Raw genomic sequence first — 18709 nt, forward strand, 5'->3', positions numbered from 1 at the left:
GTTAGTTAGTGTCTGTGAAAGACAGTGCAATGGCATTTATCATTTCAACCAAGCATTTATACAGGTATTAGCTACCATAAGTAATCTATGACATTGGCTGACTTTTTTATCATAATCATGTAGGTTGTGCTCCATTTACAACTGTAGTGCATTGCCACTGTTCCTTTCGTTCTACAACTAAAAGGATTGCAACTGTTTCTGTTAGGTATTGTAAAGAACCAAAACAATTTATTCTTTATTATTTTCATTATTTTTCCTACCCTTTATTCTTACGTAACATTAATTTTCTATACGCCCCTCTTTTTTATGTAATTTCTTCCTTAGACGTTTTACAGACTGATTTACCCTTCAAACGTTTCAACTTAATTTTCTTGTAGTTCGACCTTCATGAAACCCGTATAAAAACTTTTGTTCTATAGAAAATAGCGAGAGTCACTTTTCACAAATCAGTTCCTAAAGAGTTGTTCCCCAATTTTTTGTGCTACTGAAATAAACTTTACTAGAAACGACAATGAAAAAGTAAGTTAAAATATAAATAACTTACATTTGGTGGCAGCGGAGTCGAACTCGGCTTTAGTGTTAAGCTGAATAGCGTGTGTTTTTTTTTTTTTGTTTGTTTTAAATTTTTATGGTAATAAGTGTTACTTATTACCTTCTCTCCGTTTTTTGGCTTCCTATTTGGTTGAATTTCTGGATAACTTTTCATAGTTATAAAAGAACATGCTTTGTTAGGAATTAGTTCGTTATAAAAGATGAGGGCAAATGAGGATAGCGGTTTAGAAACCACTTTAGAAAGAAGATCTGTAAGAAAAGGGCCACTAATACAAAGATTTGTTCGATCAGTACGTGAAAGGTTCACTCCCTTACGATCAGGAGGCGGGTCGACGTCAATTTTGAGAAATAACGAAAATCTAGGTGTCGAACTAGATAGTGATAGCCCACATCAATCCGATATTGATCTTCTTGATTCCAATGAAATTAAAGAATTGAGAAATGATGATCAGTGGAACGAAGTACTTAATATGCAAGTATCATCACAAGACGAAACCGTAGTCGAACCCCTGATAGGCGAGGAGACAAGAGAATTGCTATCATATAATCAACTTCTAGAACAGGCTCGGGCAATTACGGACCTTGAAAAAACAACAGATAGGGTAGAAAACACAGAAGATATCACTATAGATTTCCAAAACCTAGAACTAGTAAATGAAGAGAACCAAGATCGGGCATGGTTTTATCAGCAATACGGAAATACGAGAATAACGGAAATTCCTGTTGACGATCTTATTTTTGAATTGCAGTATTTACTTCGAAGTAAAAAAAAAATAGAGTTAACAAACAAAGAAGTAGGAACAGCCTTAAGAGCATTACTCTTAACCGAACCCACAATTTTGACACCAATTGAACTCTTTAAGCACTGTGGTCTAAAAACATACTACGAAAGTACTGATTCAGAGTATGAATCAGTGCACTCGGGAGAACAACAAAGTAGGTCAGAATCAGAGTTAGTGCCCCAATCTTTAGTAACACTCGAAACTGAGGAGGAAAGTTCTAAAAACAGCGTACCTATCAAAATTGTAAGAGCGGAAATCCACACGCAAGGTGATCAGATTCCTTTAGATTGTCCTAAATCGACCCCTAGTACCACAACAATCACTTGTCCGACGGTTACTCATTCACAGTCAAGTATGAATACTCAAATTCCTCAATCACAGTTAGCGTCCACTCCGTGTAACTATTTACCGTATCAAGGACTACAAAGTCGGAAAGTCTCCTTTACTCCAGCGTCGATCGTTGAGCAGTCAAACAAAATCACGCAAAACAAACCTTCAGAAGAAACAAACCAAGACATGCCCATTAAAATATACGTAAAAGAATTGAGCCGTTTGATGGAATCCGGAATGGATTATGAGGATGCTTCTAAAGCAGCTGATTGTATTGTGCAACACGTTCTAACGAATACTAAACGTTGCATTAATTCCTCTCAGAAAACGAAGCCTAATGGACAGCCTGTTTTTAGAACTAGCTCTCAGCCTTCATATCTTACCTCAACCCCTTTACATACACAACCACTTGCGTTAAGTGGACAAAGTGTAAAAATTCCAAGCATGTACAATAAGCAAAGTAATAACGGAGCCACTCCAAAGTACTCAGTTACCAGCTCCATTCCTAAAATGAATCCCTTAGTAATGTGTCCGTCAAAAGTAAACAGTATAGGAAACACAAACAATTTTATTTCTAACGCCATCGATAAAAATAAAAAGTTACAACAAAGCCAAGCAATGACGTTATTTAGTAACGTCGGAATTTACGTAGACCGTGAACGCTCCGGTCGCTTTGATGACTGGCTTGCACATCTAGAATCAGTACTGGTTTTAGGCGATTTTGAGGAGTCAAGAAAAATTATCTTACTACGCTCCAAATTGTATGGTGAAGCGGCTGATGAGTTTGATAACTTTAAACTTGAAAACCCAATTAGCGCGCAAATTTACGACAGAGTAAAGGAGCGTTTAATTAAACTTTTCCACTCTACAGAGACCAGATCTAAACAAAGCGTTGAATTTCATAATATGCAACGGGAACCCGAAGAGAATATGAGACGTTATGCGAATCGTATACGCAAGGCCTTCCACTTAGCGTATCCTATAAAATCCACGATAGATAAAGCAACAGCTTTTTCCAGAGAACAAATTATGATGGACAGATTTCTGGAAGGGCTGTCTTTCGACGTCCAGACCAGACTTAAGTATAAAGAATTCGCAACTTTTGAAAAACTCATAGAAAAAGCTGAAATGACGGCCATGGCAGTAGAAGAAGCCCAAGTTAGATCCAGACTAAATGCTTTTCAGGCCAAATACGTCGAACCTAATAGAGAATTTACTAAAGTAAAGGAAGCTTTAGATCGCCTTAGTTCCCAGGTGGAATCAAACACTCACCAAAAACATTTAGAAGAAAACATGGAGAAAATGCAAAGACAATTATCCACCAGGAGAAACGTGAGTTTTTCACAGCGCTCACCACAGTTAAACCCTCCAATCAATAAAACAGGGGATTTATATTTTTGTGATTTTCACAACGATTGGGGTTATCACTCAATAAACAATTGTAAAGCAAGGGAGAGTCAAGCTAATGATAAATGTTTTCGTTGTAAAGAAATTGGACACCGAGCAAACTTTTGTCCCCAGATAAAAAATTTGAAACCCACTCCTCCAGAGGGTTATGACGGAAAGGGGAAAAAACTTCCTTTGTTTGAAGAAAGGGGAAACTAAAAACGACCGATGTAAGCGTTGGGCCCCTCGGTGGAACTAAGAAAAAGCCCCGACATCATATAAATAGTTTAGCAGTAAAATCTACAGTTCCTAGGATAAGAATAAAAATAGGAAATTCTGTTGTAAAAGCGCTGTTTGACACTGGAGCCGAGAGAAGCGTTATTAGCAGCACATTTTTTCATAAGCTTAAAGAAGGAAAGGAATAAATTAATTTCACTAAAGAGGTAGATGTGGATCTTTTCAGCATAAATGACAGGCGCCTCGTCACGGAAGGCACAATTACCGTTAACTTTTTTGTGGCAGAAGAAACGCCACGCCAAGCACTTAGGCAGAAATTCATAGTCGTAAATGGAATTGTTGAAGATTGCGTTCTAGGGCGCGATGCACTTTGGAAACATCAGTTTATCTATAACGGAAAACAACAGTCCATCTACCGAGTTCCGGAAATTGATCACTTCCAGGAAACAGAAAATCCCTTTGTGATTAGCAAATCTTTGAGAATTCCTCCAAATTCCACTAGTCTCCTAGAGACTAGAGAAGAGGAAACTCACCCTTTCAACCCTCTCAATACTTGTCATTTTGTTAGATGCTGTAATATTCCCTCCGGGCTTAGCTTGGAACCCTACATCTCTACGACACCAAATCGTTCGCTCCGTGTGGTGGCTGTTAATGGAACAGATAAAACCATATTTCTACCTCGCCTTACAGTGTTAGGAACCCTTCATATTTCCAGACCTTCAAGAAAGCCAGTTGAAACAATGGCTTCAATTAGCGTAGCTTCAGGTCCAATCAACACAGCAGCCGTTGAGTCGGCTCTTCCAGACATAGATGAGGAAAACAAAGAGAATTTGCGTAGATTAATAATAAATAATTATAACAGTTTTGCTTTTAAAACAAGTGAGTTAGGCCATACTACTTTAGTAAAACATGTCATTGACACACAAGGACAAGGTCCTATTCGTCAAAGGGCATATCGCACGTCTCCAAAACAAAAAGAGATAGCTAAAAATATCATTGATGAACTGATGAAAAATAAAATAATTCGTTATTCGATGTCTCCGTGGGCAGCCCCGATAGTATTAGTAAGTAAGAAAACAGGAGATGTCCGTTTGTGTATAGATTTTAGAAAATTAAATGCAATTACAAAAAAGATTCTTTCCCTTTACCTCGTATTGACGACGTTTTAGATTTACTTGTGGGACAGAGGTATTTTTCCACATTAGATCTTGCCTCCGGATATTGGCAAATTGAGCTCGAGGAGGAATCCAAAGAAAAAACAGCCTTCATAGTCGATGACAATTTGTACGAATGGAATCGTTTGGCGTTTGGTTTAACCAACGCCCCGGGAACGTTTCAAAGACTGATGAATTCAGTTTTACGAAGAGTTATTGGAAAAATTTGTCTCGTTTATCTTGACGACATAATAATTTTTTCAAGAACAATTGAAGAGCATTTTAGCAATTTGAAGACTGTTTTTTCCCTCTTAGAAAACGCGCACCTAAAAATGAAATTGTCAAAATGTGAATTTTTAGCGCAATCCGTTTCCTATCTTGGACACGTAATCACGGCTGAAGGAATAAAACCAGACCCTGCTAAAATTGAAATCCTTGTTAATTACAAAAGACCTGGTACAGTAAAAGAATTACAATCTTTTTTGGGACTAGCCAGTTACTACAGACGATTTGTAAAAATTTCTCTACCGTCGCCCACCCCTTGTTATCACAGACCAAAGGAAAACCTACTGATAGTGTAACTTGGAAAACAGATGAAATTGCAGCTTTTGAGTACTTGCGACAATGTTTAATATCAGAACCTATCTTGATATATCCGGATTTTTCAAAGGAATTTCTGATTTACACGGACGCAAGTAACTATGGCTTAGGAGCCGTCCTTTCTCAGATGAAAGACGGAAAGGACCAACCTATAGCCTATGCAAGCAAACATCTTAATAAAGGGGAAATCAAGTATTCGACAATAGAAAAAGAGGCTGCAGCAGTAGTGTTTGGGATAAAACGTTTCCGACATTACTTACAAGATCAACCTTTTGTTATTGTAAGTGATCACAGGCCTCTTCAGTGGTTGCAGACTTTTAAAGACGAAACAGGGCGACTAGGTAGATGGGCGATCTTGTTATCTAATATGAAGTTCAGTGTTAAGTACCGACCAGGTCGAGTACACGAAAATGCTGATTTTCTTTCTAGAATACCGATGAATCTAATATCTGCCATTCATGCAGAAAACAACGTAATGTGTCAAGAACAGCAGAAAGATTCTCTGTGCAAAGCAATCGTTACGTTTTTGGAACAAAATGAACCTTGGAAAAAAGAAGATGGCCCGATGCCTTCTTGGGTCGGTGAAATAGATTATTTCTTTGTAGAAAATGGTCTTTTATGTAAACACTACGAACCTACGTCAGTGAAAAGAAGAAACTTTGAACAGTGTCAAGTGGTTGTTCCACTTTCTCTGAGAAAGCAACTTTTACAAGAATATCATGATTCCCCATTGTCAGGACATATGGCAACTAGGCGAACATTCTTTCGTCTAAGGGACAAATACTATTGGCCTACCATGTTACGGGATGTTAAGGAATATTGCACTTCTTGTGAACCTTGTGCGCTGGGACGTCGAGTGCACAGTACGAAAGCCTATCTCAACCCGTTAGACCTCGCTACAAGACCTTTTGAAGTATTGGGCTTAGATTTCCTAGGTCCAATCAAACCGCATTCACTTCAAGGAAACAATTATATATTAGTAATCACGGATTACTTTTCTAAATGGATAGAAGTCATTCCTCTTACTAACTGTACCGCCCTCAGTACTAGTAAAGCCTTAGTAGAACGAATTATTTTACATCATGGTCCCCCGAAAGCAATAATTACAGATCGAGGCAGTAATTTTACTTCTGAATTATTTTCTGCGCTTTGTAGAGCTTTAAACATTAAACGCATGAAAACAACTGCGTATCACCCTCAAACTAATGGGCAAACAGAGCGATTCAACAAAACTGTTGTTGAAATGATAAGGAAATATTTAGAGAATGGATTCGAGCGGTGGGAGGATATTTTAGGCCCCGTTGTTTTCGCTTATAATAATTCTGTCCACTCGTCAACACTTGAGACTCCATATTTTCTAAATCACGGTCGTGATCCAGTCATGCCGATTGATCAATTCCTCCGTCCTCTTCCCCCAGTAATAGTTACTCCCTCAGACTATAAAAGTCAAATTATGAAACGCTTACACGAAGCCTTTCAGCTTGTAAAAATCAATCTTTCCCAAGCTCGTGAACAACAAAAAGCCCAATACGATAAACGCGTAAAAGAGCAAAAATTTAACGTAGGAGATAAAGTTTTACTAGATATGCGAACGCCCTTGGCGGGAATTAGTAAAAAACTCATTCCACGTTTTATAGGCCCTTTTAGAATTTTGAAAGTAAGCAACAATAGTACTGTGGAAATACAACAAGACGTAGGAAAACAAACTCAGCTTGTACATGTGAATCGAATAAAACCCCTATTTGAGTCAATGATCTGGAAAGACGAACCAGGTGTCGACTTTTTTGATGTAAGAATTGAGAAACAAGCCGAAAAATTCGTACAAGAAACCGTAGATGAACTCGAAACTTTTCCTCTACCCCTAGAAACAAACCTTCAATCTGAGTTAGAACAAATTCCTTCTGAAAAAGAAACTCCTACTCAAAATTTGATAAGACCCCCACCCACAATTCCTCCTACTCCAAATGTAATGATAAGTTCACCAACAATTTCCTTACCTTCCAAACCGATTCCAGAGACGTCAACCTTACTCATACAACCAGAGCGTCGCCTCGGGTTACGTCCTCGAAATCTTTTAAAACCAGTTGTCAAATTATGAAATTGTATTGCTGTAATTTTTTTTTTGTTCATTACGTTCGAATCACTTTAACTAGCTTTAAAACCGTGTTTAAATTCTAAAAACTTTGTATTAGTTATCTTAATAATTCATAGAATGGATCCCCGAAATTGATTTTTAAATTACTTTTCTCATAGATTATGTCTTCTACCCCTCCTCATCATACCGTTTTTCTGTCGCCTCCATGCTCTTAACATCACTATTTGTAATTGTACGGCTGCTCAGCCAAAAGGGTTCCTAAAATTCACTAGCGATGACTGTGATTATCAAATAAGCCCCCTTCCCGCTATTCCAGTATATTATGATGTCTATTCTACTCTTCCCCAAATTACCCGTTTTGTTGGCCATTCGTGTACCATATGGCTGGAAAAGAAACACATCTATACTGACTTCTGGGGTTGGCAAACTCCAAGTCAATCAAGAGTGCCAATAGAAGTCAATGCACATGAATGTGAAAAAATGCGTGATTCCCGATTGTGCCATGGCAAAAGCATGGACTACTTAGGAAACAATAAGTGGTCGTTCGAACGTATTCCAAACGTGCAGGGTAGCTGGCTTCAAGTCACAGGTGATCAGCTGATCACCACTGAAATCACAAGCTGTGGTCCTCAACCTAAACTCGGCGACTACACTTTAGACACTGAAGGATGGGAACTGACGCCTTACACCCCCTGTTACTGGCACAAAAATTTCGTCAACATCAACGGTCGAGCACATTTCTACAAAAACAGTTCTTGGCATCCAATCGTCCCCGGTGTAATAATCCAAGGACATAGTTTGATCAACACTTTGCCGTATGAAATTGATAAGCTACTCGTAAGTTTACACCCCGCGCTAACCCCCCACCCGATGAGCACCGCAGCTGCAATCGCCGAGATAATTGCTGCTGCTAAAGAAGAACATAGCATCGACCTTGGAAATCCTTTTCACATGAGCACTCTTCTTTCCTCACTCCAAAAAGAAAAGAACGTTTCTCTGTCGTCTAAGATTCTTAGTTGGTCAAGTAGCATTTGTAGTCTTCTAGGGATGGGATTTATCGGATTCTTTTTCTTTCATTTTTGTGGAGTAGGTTCCCTTATTGCAAGATACATACCTTGTTGTTCTTTTCTAAGTACTTGTAACCCTTTCACTTGCTTCACCAAAACATCTGATAATGATATAGAAGTAGGCCACCCCGCGTTATTAAACCCCTCAAATCCATCCCCGCCCATTACTATTGTAAACTTACCCGCCTCTGTTCAACAACCCGCCCCGGAACTTTTTGCCCCATCAGCCCCTTTTCTACAAAGAGAGCCTCCACGGAACAAATTCCACCGGGACGCGCTAAGACAAGCGCATCGAGAAGCAGCTGTTCTGTTGAATTAATTAATGTTGTTTTCTTGTTTTGTTTTGTCTCACTTTCTATTCCGTTCCAAATTTGACCTTGATTGATTGCGAGACGCAATCTTTTGGAACCGGATAGCTATGTAAAGAACCAAAACAATTTATTCTTTATTATTTTCATTATTTTTCCTACCCTTTATTCTTACGTAACATTAATTTTCTATACGCCCCTCTTTTTTATGTAATTTCTTCCTTAGACGTTTTACAGACTGATTTACCCTTCAAACGTTTCAACTTAATTTTCTTGTAGTTCGACCTTCATGAAACCCGTATAAAAACTTTTGTTCTATAGAAAATAGCGAGAGTCACTTTTCACAAATCAGTTCCTAAAGAGTTGTTCCCCAATTTTTTGTGCTACTGAAATAAACTTTACTAGAAACGACAATGAAAAAGTAAGTTAAAATATAAATAACTTACAGTATGTATGTGTTAAATCAGGATATTATTTAAAAACTTCTATAATGTGTTTCATTTTACTCGATTAATCTAAATCAGAATATCTTTAGGATGTCAGACTTGTGCTCCCCCTAAAATGTTGACCTTAATGAAAGCATTTATGAAAGAAACAGGTGGGGCAATTGTAAAGAATGGTCTGTTAGGCTTAACATTAAATACAATTATTTTCTTTGACGGTACTGGCCTCATTTACTTTCTTTTTGTACCTAAATTAACACTTTTTATACGATTTTCAACATTAATTGTACGAAGGAGAAAAAAATTGAGCTGCCAAGTGAATTCTTAGAACTATTGGGAGACGCAGAAGGCAAAAAAGAATTGATGTAAAGGTGCTTATTTTAAGGATGCAAAATGAAGGTTAAGAAGGACGGCACTCAAAAACCACTGTTAGTCTTCAACGATACCAGATATAACGCCAAAAGACACTATTTGGTAGCTAATAATTTATATATCAAAATTCCCGTGCATAATTGAAAACATAATCATTAGTCCCATGATCCTGACAATGCTCTTGGCCATAAAGAAAAATGAAAAAATGCTGTTGACAATTTGAAAGAAATTCAGATACTAATCATAGAACCACTAGCCCATCTGTGCACCATATTTCCTCCCAAATAGACTTGGATAACTGGGTTATGGTAATATATACATTGAATTACAAACAAAAAAATTTTCAGTAATGGAATTTTCTCTTATAGAATTTTATGATCGTGGACGTTTTGCCGATGCATGTTGTCGAAAAGGCTGGTTTTAAAACACTGGTTTCAAGTTTAGCACCACATCTGCAATTGCGTGGAAGAACCTTTTTCACAAACATGCTGAAAACTAAATGAAGAGAGGAAACTCCAACTGAAAGCTGAATTGTCGCGTTCTACCGATTCAGCCACAACTGTTGATGCTTGGACTTGCAGGAGGAGGTCTTATCTCGGGGAAACTATACACTGGTAGAGCAGTGACAGCTTGAAGAGAAAAAGTGCATGCCTTGCAACTCGGCGTATTGTTGGACGTCATACATTTGACGTTTTGTGTAAAATTATAGAATCCGTGCATGAGGAGTTCGAAGTGAAGGATGAGTTACGCGGTGCAACAACTGCTAATGATTCGAATTTCATTAAGTGCTTCAGGGGAAAAGGCACACTTCCGGACTTTGATTCTATGATACAAGAAGAAGAAGACGCATATCTCGGTATTGAATCCGACGTCGAGGAGATGGTCTACTTCGAAATAGGAGAAATCCTGGATGATCCTGTGTTAACCACAAGTGCACTGTTTCCCGAGAATGTTACCTTGCCAGTTCACCGGCGCTGCGCTTGTCACTTTTTAAGCCTGGTTTCTGAAGTCGACGTGCAGAAAATTCAAGATTTTACGTTTCAGCAACTACGGATGAGTTCCATGAAAAAACTTCAAAAAATTTGGAATAAGCAAAATTCAAGTTCGTTGAATTCCGATACTATTATTCATCCTTGGGTAGACTCCTAGTTTTAAAAAACGACATCCGTTGGAACTCAGAATACTCTGCTATCTGCTGTTTCGTTCGAATTCTGAAAAAAAAGCTCGTGGGATGAAAAATTTATTTGAAGAATTCAGCATAAACCCTATTACTTCAAATGAAGAACAATATCTGAAAGAATATGTCTCCGTGATTAAATCTCTGGCAGAGGCGCTAGACATACTTCAAGCTGAAAAAAATGTGGGAATGGGTTTCTTATTGACCACTATTTTTTAAATTGTTTGTTTTTAAATTTAAAACTACTTAAAGATGATTCGTTAATTATTTACTGTCAGCCTCTCATCACCAGTCTGTTGGATGCCATCCGCTATCGGTATTCTGTATATTTTTATATAGTTATTTATTGTAATAACTATTCATACTTTCTTAGGTTTGAGAAAATAATCTCAGATAACGAAATGCGATTCGCTATAATATTTAATCACATATTCAAGCTGTCGTGGCTGGAGAGTGAGGATTATATCGCAAAATCGCTGCCTAAGTGTGAATACCAACGCTTACCAAAGCAGCGATGGGACATCGTCGTCTCGTTCTGATTCTCGTCCACCCAAACGAGTAAAGAGGGACTACTTCTCTTTTATAACAAAGAAACTAAACAAACAACAAACTGAGGATGAAGTTGAAAAATATTTAAAATTTTGTAATAATTTAGAACAGTTTTAGGATTACTCCACAATGAAAATCATTTACAAGTAAGTTACTAATAATATCTAGTCAAATAAGTCATGTAGTATCTAGTCAAATAAGTAATATAGTATCTAGTTAAATAAGTCAATGTCAATGTAGTATCTAGTCAAATAATAAATATAGTATCTAGTCAAATAAGTCATGTAGTAGCTAGTCAAATGGTTCATAGAGTATCTAGTAAAATGGGTCATATAAGTCTAGTCTAATAAATAGTGTAATTTGTAGTGCAATAAGTAACATAGTAAAGATAGTATTGTAAAGAACCAAAACAATTTATTCTTTATTATTTTCATTATTTTTCCTACCCTTTATTCTTACGTAACATTAATTTTCTATACGCCCCTCTTTTCTATGTAATTTCTTCCTTAGACGTTTTACAGACTGATTTACCCTTCAAACGTTTCAACTTAATTTTCTTGTAGTTCGACCTTCATGAAACCCGTATAAAAACTTTTGTTCTATAGAAAATAGCGAGAGTCACTTTTCACAATTCAGTTCTTAAAGAGTTGTTCCCCAATTTTTTGTGCTACTGAAATATACTTTACTAGAAACGACAATGAAAAAGTAAGTTAAAATATTAATAACTTACATTTGGTGGCAGCGGAGTCGAACTCGGCTTTCGTGTTAAGTTGAATAGCGTGTGTTTTTTTTTTATTGTTTGTTTTAAATTTTTATGGTAATAAGTGTTACTTATTACCTTCGTTTTTTGGCTTCTAATCTGGTTGAATTTTTTTTTTGATAACTTTTCATAAGTTATAAAAGAACATGCTTTGTTAGGAATTAGTTCGTTATAAAAGATGAGGGCAAATGAGGATAGCGGTTTAGAAACCACTTTAGAAAGAAGATCTGTAAGAAAAGGACCACTAATACAAGATTTGTTCGATCAGTACGTGAAAGGTTCACTCCTTTAAGATCAGGAGGCGGGTCGACGTCAATTTTGAGAAATAACGAAAATCTAGGTGTCGAACTAGATAGTGATAGCCCACATCAATCCGATATTGATCTTCTTGATTCCAATGAAATTAAAGAATTGAGAAATGATGATCAGTGGAACGAGGTACTTAATATGCAAGTATCATCACAAGACGAAACCGTAGTCGAACCCCTGATAGGCGAGGAGACAAGAGAATTGCTATCATATAATCAACTTCTAGAACAGGCTCGGGCAATTACAGACCTTGAAAAAACAACAGATAGGGTAGAAAACACAGAAGATATCTCTATAGATTTCCAAAACCTAGAACTAATAAATGAAGAGAACCAAGATCGGGCATGGTTTTATCAGCAATATGGAAATACGAGAATAACGGAAATTCCTGTTGACGATCTTATTTTTGAATTGCAGTATTTACTTCGAAGTGAAAAAAAATAGAGGTAACAAACAAAGAAGTAGGAACAGCCTTAAGAGCATTACTCTTAACCGAACCCACAATTTTGACACCAATTGAACTCTTTAAGCACTGTGGTCTAAAAACATACTACGAAAGTACTGATTCAGAGTATGAATCAGTGCACTCGGGAGAACAACAAAGTAGGTCAGAATCAGAGTTAGTGCCCCAATCTTTAGTAACACTCGAAACTGAGGAGGAAAGTTCTAAATACAGCGTACCCATCAAAATTGTAAGAGCGGAAATCCACACGCAAAGTGATCAGATTCCTTTAGATTGTCCTAAATCGACCCCTAGTACCACAACAATCACTTGTCCGGCGGTTACTCATTCACAGTCAAGTATGAATACTCAAATTCCTCAATCACAGTTAGCGTCCACTCCGTGTAACTATTTACCGTATCAAGGACTACAAAGTCGGAAAGTCTCCTTTACTCCAGCGTCGATCGTTGAGCAGTCAAACAAAATCATGCAAAACAAACCTTCAGAAGAAACAAACCAAGACATGCCCATTAAAATATACGTAAAGGAATTGAGCCGTTATATGGAATCCGGAATGGATTATGAGGATGCTTCTAAAGCAGCTGATTGTATTGTGCAACACGTTCTAACGAATACTAAACGTTGCATTAATTCATCTCAGAAAACGAAGCCTAATGGACAGCCTGTTTTTAGAACTAGCTCTCAGCCTTCATATCTTACCTCAACCCCTTTACATACACAACCACTTGCGTTAAGTGGACAAAGTGTAAAAATTCCAAGCATGTGCAATAAGCAAAGTAATAACGGAGCAACTCCAAAGTACTCAGTTACCAGCTCCATTCCTAAAATGAATCCCTTAGTAATGTGTCCGTCAAAAGTAAACAGTATAGGAAACACAAACAATTTTATTTCTAACGCCATCGATAAAAATAAAAAGTTACAACAAAGCCAAGCAATGACGTTATTTAGTAACGTCGGAATTTACGTAGACCGTGAACGCTCCGGTCGCTTTGATGACTGGCTTGCACATCTAGAATCAGTACTGGTTTTAGGCGATTTTGAGGAGTCAAGAAAAATTATCTTACTACACTCCAAATTGTATGGTGAAGCGGCTGATGAGTTTGATAACTTTAAAGTTGAAAACCCAATTAGCGCGCGAATTTACGACAGAGTAAAGGAGCGTTTAATTAAACTTTTCCACTCTACAGAGACCAGATCTAAACAAAGCGTTGAATTTCATAATATGCAACGGGAACCCGAAGAGAATATGAGACGTTATGCGAATCGCATACGCAAGGCCTTCCATTTAGCTTTTCCTATAAAATCCACGATAGATAAAGCAACAGCTTTTTCCAGAGAACAAATTATGATGGATAGATTTCTGGAAGGGCTGTCTTTCGACGTCCAGAACAGACTTAAATATAAAGAATTCGCAACTTTTGAAAAACTCATAGAAAAAGCTGAAATGACGGCCATGGCGGTAGAAGAAGCCCAAGTTAGATCCAGACTAAATGCTTTTCAGGCCAAATACGTCGAACCTAATAGAGAATTTACTAAAGTAAAGGAAGCTTTAGATCGCCTTAGTACCCAGGTGGAATCAAACACTCACCAAAAACATTTAGAAGAAAACATGGAGAAAATGCAAAGACATTTATCCACCAGGAGAAACGTGAGTTTTTCACAGCGCTCACCACAGTTAAACCCTCCAATCAATAAAACAGGGAATTTATATTTTTGTGATTTTCACAACGATTGGGGCTATCACTCAATAAACAATTGTAAAGCAAGGGAGAGTCAAGCTAATGATAAATGTTTTCGTTGTAAAGAAATTGGACACCGAGCAAACTTTTGTCCCCAGATAAAAAATTTGAAACCCACTCCTCCAGAGGGTTATGACGGAAATGGGAAAAAACTCCCTTTGTTTGAAGAAAGGGGAAACTAAAAACTACCGATGTAAGCGTTGGGCCCCTCGGTGGAAGTAAGAAAAAGCCCCGACATCATATCAATAGTTTAGCAGTAAAATCTACAGTTCCTAGGGTAAGAATGAAAATAGAAAATTCTGTTGTAAAAGCGCTGTTTGACACTGGAGCCGAGAGAAGCGTTATTAGCAGCACATTTTTTCATAAGCTTAAAGAAGGAAAGGAATTAATTAATTTCACTAAAGAGGTAGATGTGGTTCTTTTCAGCATAAATGACAGGCGCCTCGTCACGGAAGGCACAATCACCGTTAACTTTTTTGTGGCAGAAGAAACGCCACGCCAAGCACTTAGGCAGAAATTCATAGTCGTAAATGGAATTGTTGAAGATTGCGTTCTAGGGCGCGATGCACTTTGGAAACATCAGTTTATCTATAACGGAAAACAACAGTTCATCTACCGAGTCCCGGAAATTGATCACTTCCAGGAAACAGAAAATCCCTTTGTGATTAGCAAATCTTTGAGAATTCCTCCAAATTCCACTAGTCTCCTAGAGACTAGAGAAGAGGAAACTCACCCTTTCAACCCTCTCAATACTTGTCATTTTGTTAGATGCTGTAATATTCCCTCCGGGCTTAGCTTGGAACCCTACATCTCTACGACACCAAATCGTTCGCTCCGTGTGGTGGCTGTTAATGGAACAGATAAAACCATATTTCTACCTCGCCTTACAGTGTTAGGAACCCTTCATATTTCCAGACCTTCAAGAAAGCCTGTTGAAACAATGGCTTCAATTAGCGTAGCTTCAGATCCAATCAACACAGCAGCCGTTGAGTCGGCTCTAGCAGACATAGATGAGGAAAACAAAGAGAATTTGCGTAGATTAATAATAAATAATTATAACAGTTTTGCTTTTAAAACAAGTGAGTTAGGCCATACTACTTTAGTAAAACATGTCATTGACACACAAGGACAAGGTCCTATTCGTCAAAGGGCATATCGCACGTCTCCAAAACAAAAAGAGATAGCTAAAAATATCATCGAGGAACTGATGCAAAATAAAATAATTCGTTATTCAATGTCCCCGTGGGCAGCCCCGATAGTATTAGTGAGTAAGAAAACAGGGGATGTCCGTTTGTTGTGTAGATTTTAGAAAATTAAATGCAATTACAAAAAAAGATTCTTTCCCTTTACCTCGTATTGACGACGTTTTAGATTTACTTGTGGGACAGAGGTATTTTTCCACATTAGATCTTGCCTCCGGATATTGGCAAATTGAGCTCGAGGAGGAATCCAAAGAAAAAACAGCCTTCATAGTCGATGATAATTTATACGAATGGAATCGTTTGGCGTTTGGTTTAACCAACGCCCCGGGAACGTTTCAAAGACTGATGAATTCAGTTTTACGAAGAGTTATTGGAAAAATTTGTCTCGTTTATCTTGACGACATAATAATTTTATCAAGAAGAATTGAAGAGCATTTTAGCAATTTGAAGACTGTTTTTTCCCTCTTAGAAAACGCGCACCTAAAAATGAAATTGTCAAAATGTGAATTTTTAGCGCAATCCGTTTCCTATCTTGGACACGTAATCACGGCAGAAGGAATAAAACCAGACCCTGCTAAAATTGAAACCCTTGTGAATTACAAAAGACCTGGTACAGTAAAAGAATTACAATCTTTTTTGGGACTAGCCAGTTACTACAGACGATTTGTAAAAAATTTCTCTACAATCGCCCACCCCTTGTTATCTCAGACTAAAGGAAAACCTACTGATAGTGTAACTTGGAAAACAGATAAAATTGCAGCTTTTGAGTACTTGCGACAAGGTTTAATATCAGAACCTATCTTGATATATCCGGATTTTTCGAAGGAATTTCTGATTTACACGGACGCAAGTAACTATGGCTTAGGAGCCGTCCTTTCTCAGATGAAAGACGGAAAGGACCAACCTATAGCCTATGCAAGCAGACATCTTAATAAAGGGGAAATCAAGTATTCGACAATAGAAAAAGAGGCCGCAGCAGTAGTGTTTGGGATAAAACGTTTCCGACATTACTTACAAGATCAACCTTTTGTTATTATAAGCGATCACAGGCCTCTTCAGTGGTTGCAGACTTTTAAAGACGAAACAGGACGACTAGGTAGATGGGCGATTTTGTTATCTAATATGATGTTCAGTGTTAAGTACCGACCAGGTCGAGTACACGAAAATGCTGATTTTCTTTCAAGAATACCGATGAATCTAATATCTGCCATTCCTGCAGACAACAACGTAATGTGTCAAGAACAGCAGAAAGATTCTCTGTGCAAAGCAATCGTTACGTTTTTGGAACAAAATGAACCTTGGAAAAAAGAAGATGGCCCGATGCCTTCTTGGGTCAGTGAAATAGATTATTTCTTTGTTGAAAATGGTCTTTTATGTAAACACTACGAACCTACGTCAGTGAAAAGAAGAAACTTTGAACAGTGTCAAGTGCTTGTTCCACTTTCTCTGAGAAAGCAACTTTTACAAGAATACCATGATTCCCCATTGTCAGGACATATGGCAACTAGGCGAACATTCTTTCGTCTAAGGGATAAATACTATTGGCCTACCATGTTACGGGATGTTAAGGAATATTGCACTTCTTGTGAACCTTGTGCGCTGGGACGTCGAGTGCACAGTACGAAAGCCTATCTCAACCCGTTAGACCTCGCTACAAGACCTTTTGAAGTATTGGGCTTAGATTTTCTAGGTCCAATCAAACCGCATTCACTTAAGGGAAACAATTATATATTAGTAATCACGGATTACTTTTCTAAATGGATAGAAGTCATTCCTCTTACCAACTGTACCGCCCTCAGTACTAGTAAAGCCTTAGTAGAACGAATTATTTTACATCATGGTCCCCCGAAAGCAATAATTTCAGATCGAGGCAGTAATTTTACTTCTGAATTATTTTCTGCGCTTTGTAGAGCTTTAAACATTAAACGCATGAAAACAACTGCGTATCACCCTCAGACTAATGGGCAAACAGAGCGATTCAACAAAACTGTTGTTGAAATGATAAGGAAATATTTGGAGAATGGATTCGAGCGGTGGGAGGATATTTTAGGCCCCGTTGTTTTCGCTTATAATAATTCTGTCCACTCGTCAACACTTGAGACTCCATATTTTCTAAATCACGGTCGTGATCCAGTCATGCCGATTGATCAATTCCTCCGTCCTCTTCCCCCAGTAATAGTTACTCCCTCAGACTATAAAAGTCAAATTATGAAACGCTTACACGAAGCCTTTCAGCTTGTCAAAATCAATCTTTCCCAAGCTCGTGAACAACAAAAAGCCCAGTACGATAAACGCGTAAAAGAGCAAAAATTTAACGTAGGAGGAGGAGGAGTTTTACTGGATATGCGAACGCCCTTGGCGGGAATTAGTAAAAAAACTCATTCCACGTTTTATAGGCCCTTTTAGAATTTTGAAAGTAAGCAACAATAGTACTGTGGAAATACAACAAGACGTAGGAAAACAAACTCACATTGTACATGTGAATCGAATAAAACCCCTATTTGAATCAATGATCTGGAAAGACGAACCAGGTGTCGACTTTTTTAATGTAAGAATTGAGAAACAAGCCGAAAAATTCATACAAGAAACCGTACATGAACTCGAAACTTTTTCTCTACCCTTAGAAACAAACCTTCAATCTGAGTTAGAACAAATTCCTTGTGAAAAAGAAACTCCTACTCAAAATTTGATGAGACCCCCACCCACAATTCCTCGTACTCCAAATTTAATTATAAGTTCACCAACAATTTCCTTACCTTCCAAACCGATTCCAGAGACGTCAACCTTACCCATACAACCAGAGCGTCGCCTCGGGTTACGTCCTCGGAATTAAAGGTTACTTTTAAAACCAGTTGTCAAATTATGAAATTGTATTGCTGTAATTTTTTAATTAATTTTTAAACCGCGTTTAAATTCTAAAAAACTTTGTATGAGTAATCTTAATAATTCATAGAATGGATCTCTGAAATTGATTTTGAAATTACTTTTCTCATAGATTATGTCTTCTACCCCTCCTCATCATACCGTTTTTCTGTCGCCTCCATGCTCTTAACATCACTATTTGTAATTGTACGGCTGCTCAGCCAAAAGGGTTCCTAAAATTCACTAGCGATGACTGTGATTATCAAATAAGCCCCCTTCCCGCTATTCCAGTATATTATGATGTCTATTCTACTCTTCCCCA

General features: G+C 37.7%; 2 protein-coding genes and 1 pseudogene across 2 annotated transcripts; all 3 read left to right on the forward strand.

Moving 5' to 3' along the window:
* Positions 1-2243: 2243 nt before the first annotated feature.
* Positions 2244-3218, forward strand: LOC123475872 (the record flags this gene model as incomplete). The annotated part of the gene is made up of 1 exon (XM_045179073.1): positions 2244-3218. A coding segment is annotated over exon 1 (936 nt), but the record flags the coding sequence as incomplete, so codon positions are not given.
* Positions 3219-9347: 6129 nt separating this feature from the next.
* LOC116935716 lies at positions 9348-11169 on the forward strand (annotated as a pseudogene).
* Positions 11170-13518: 2349 nt separating this feature from the next.
* Positions 13519-14601, forward strand: LOC123475980. The gene has a single exon (XM_045179244.1). It carries the CDS (start codon positions 13519-13521, stop codon positions 14503-14505), a length of 987 nt encoding a protein of 328 aa, XP_045035179.1. The 3' UTR covers positions 14506-14601.
* The last annotated feature ends 4108 nt before the right edge of the window (positions 14602-18709 follow it).

Source organism: Daphnia magna, linkage group LG9 (genome assembly GCF_020631705.1).
Source record: "Daphnia magna isolate NIES linkage group LG9, ASM2063170v1.1, whole genome shotgun sequence".
Classification (NCBI taxonomy): domain Eukaryota; kingdom Metazoa; phylum Arthropoda; class Branchiopoda; order Diplostraca; family Daphniidae; genus Daphnia; species Daphnia magna.

What these genes read in the sequence shown, in the direction of transcription:
- LOC123475980 (XM_045179244.1), top strand. Translation starts at nt 13,519, where the DNA reads ATGACGTTATTTAGTAACGTCGGAATTTACGTAGACCGTGAACGCTCC.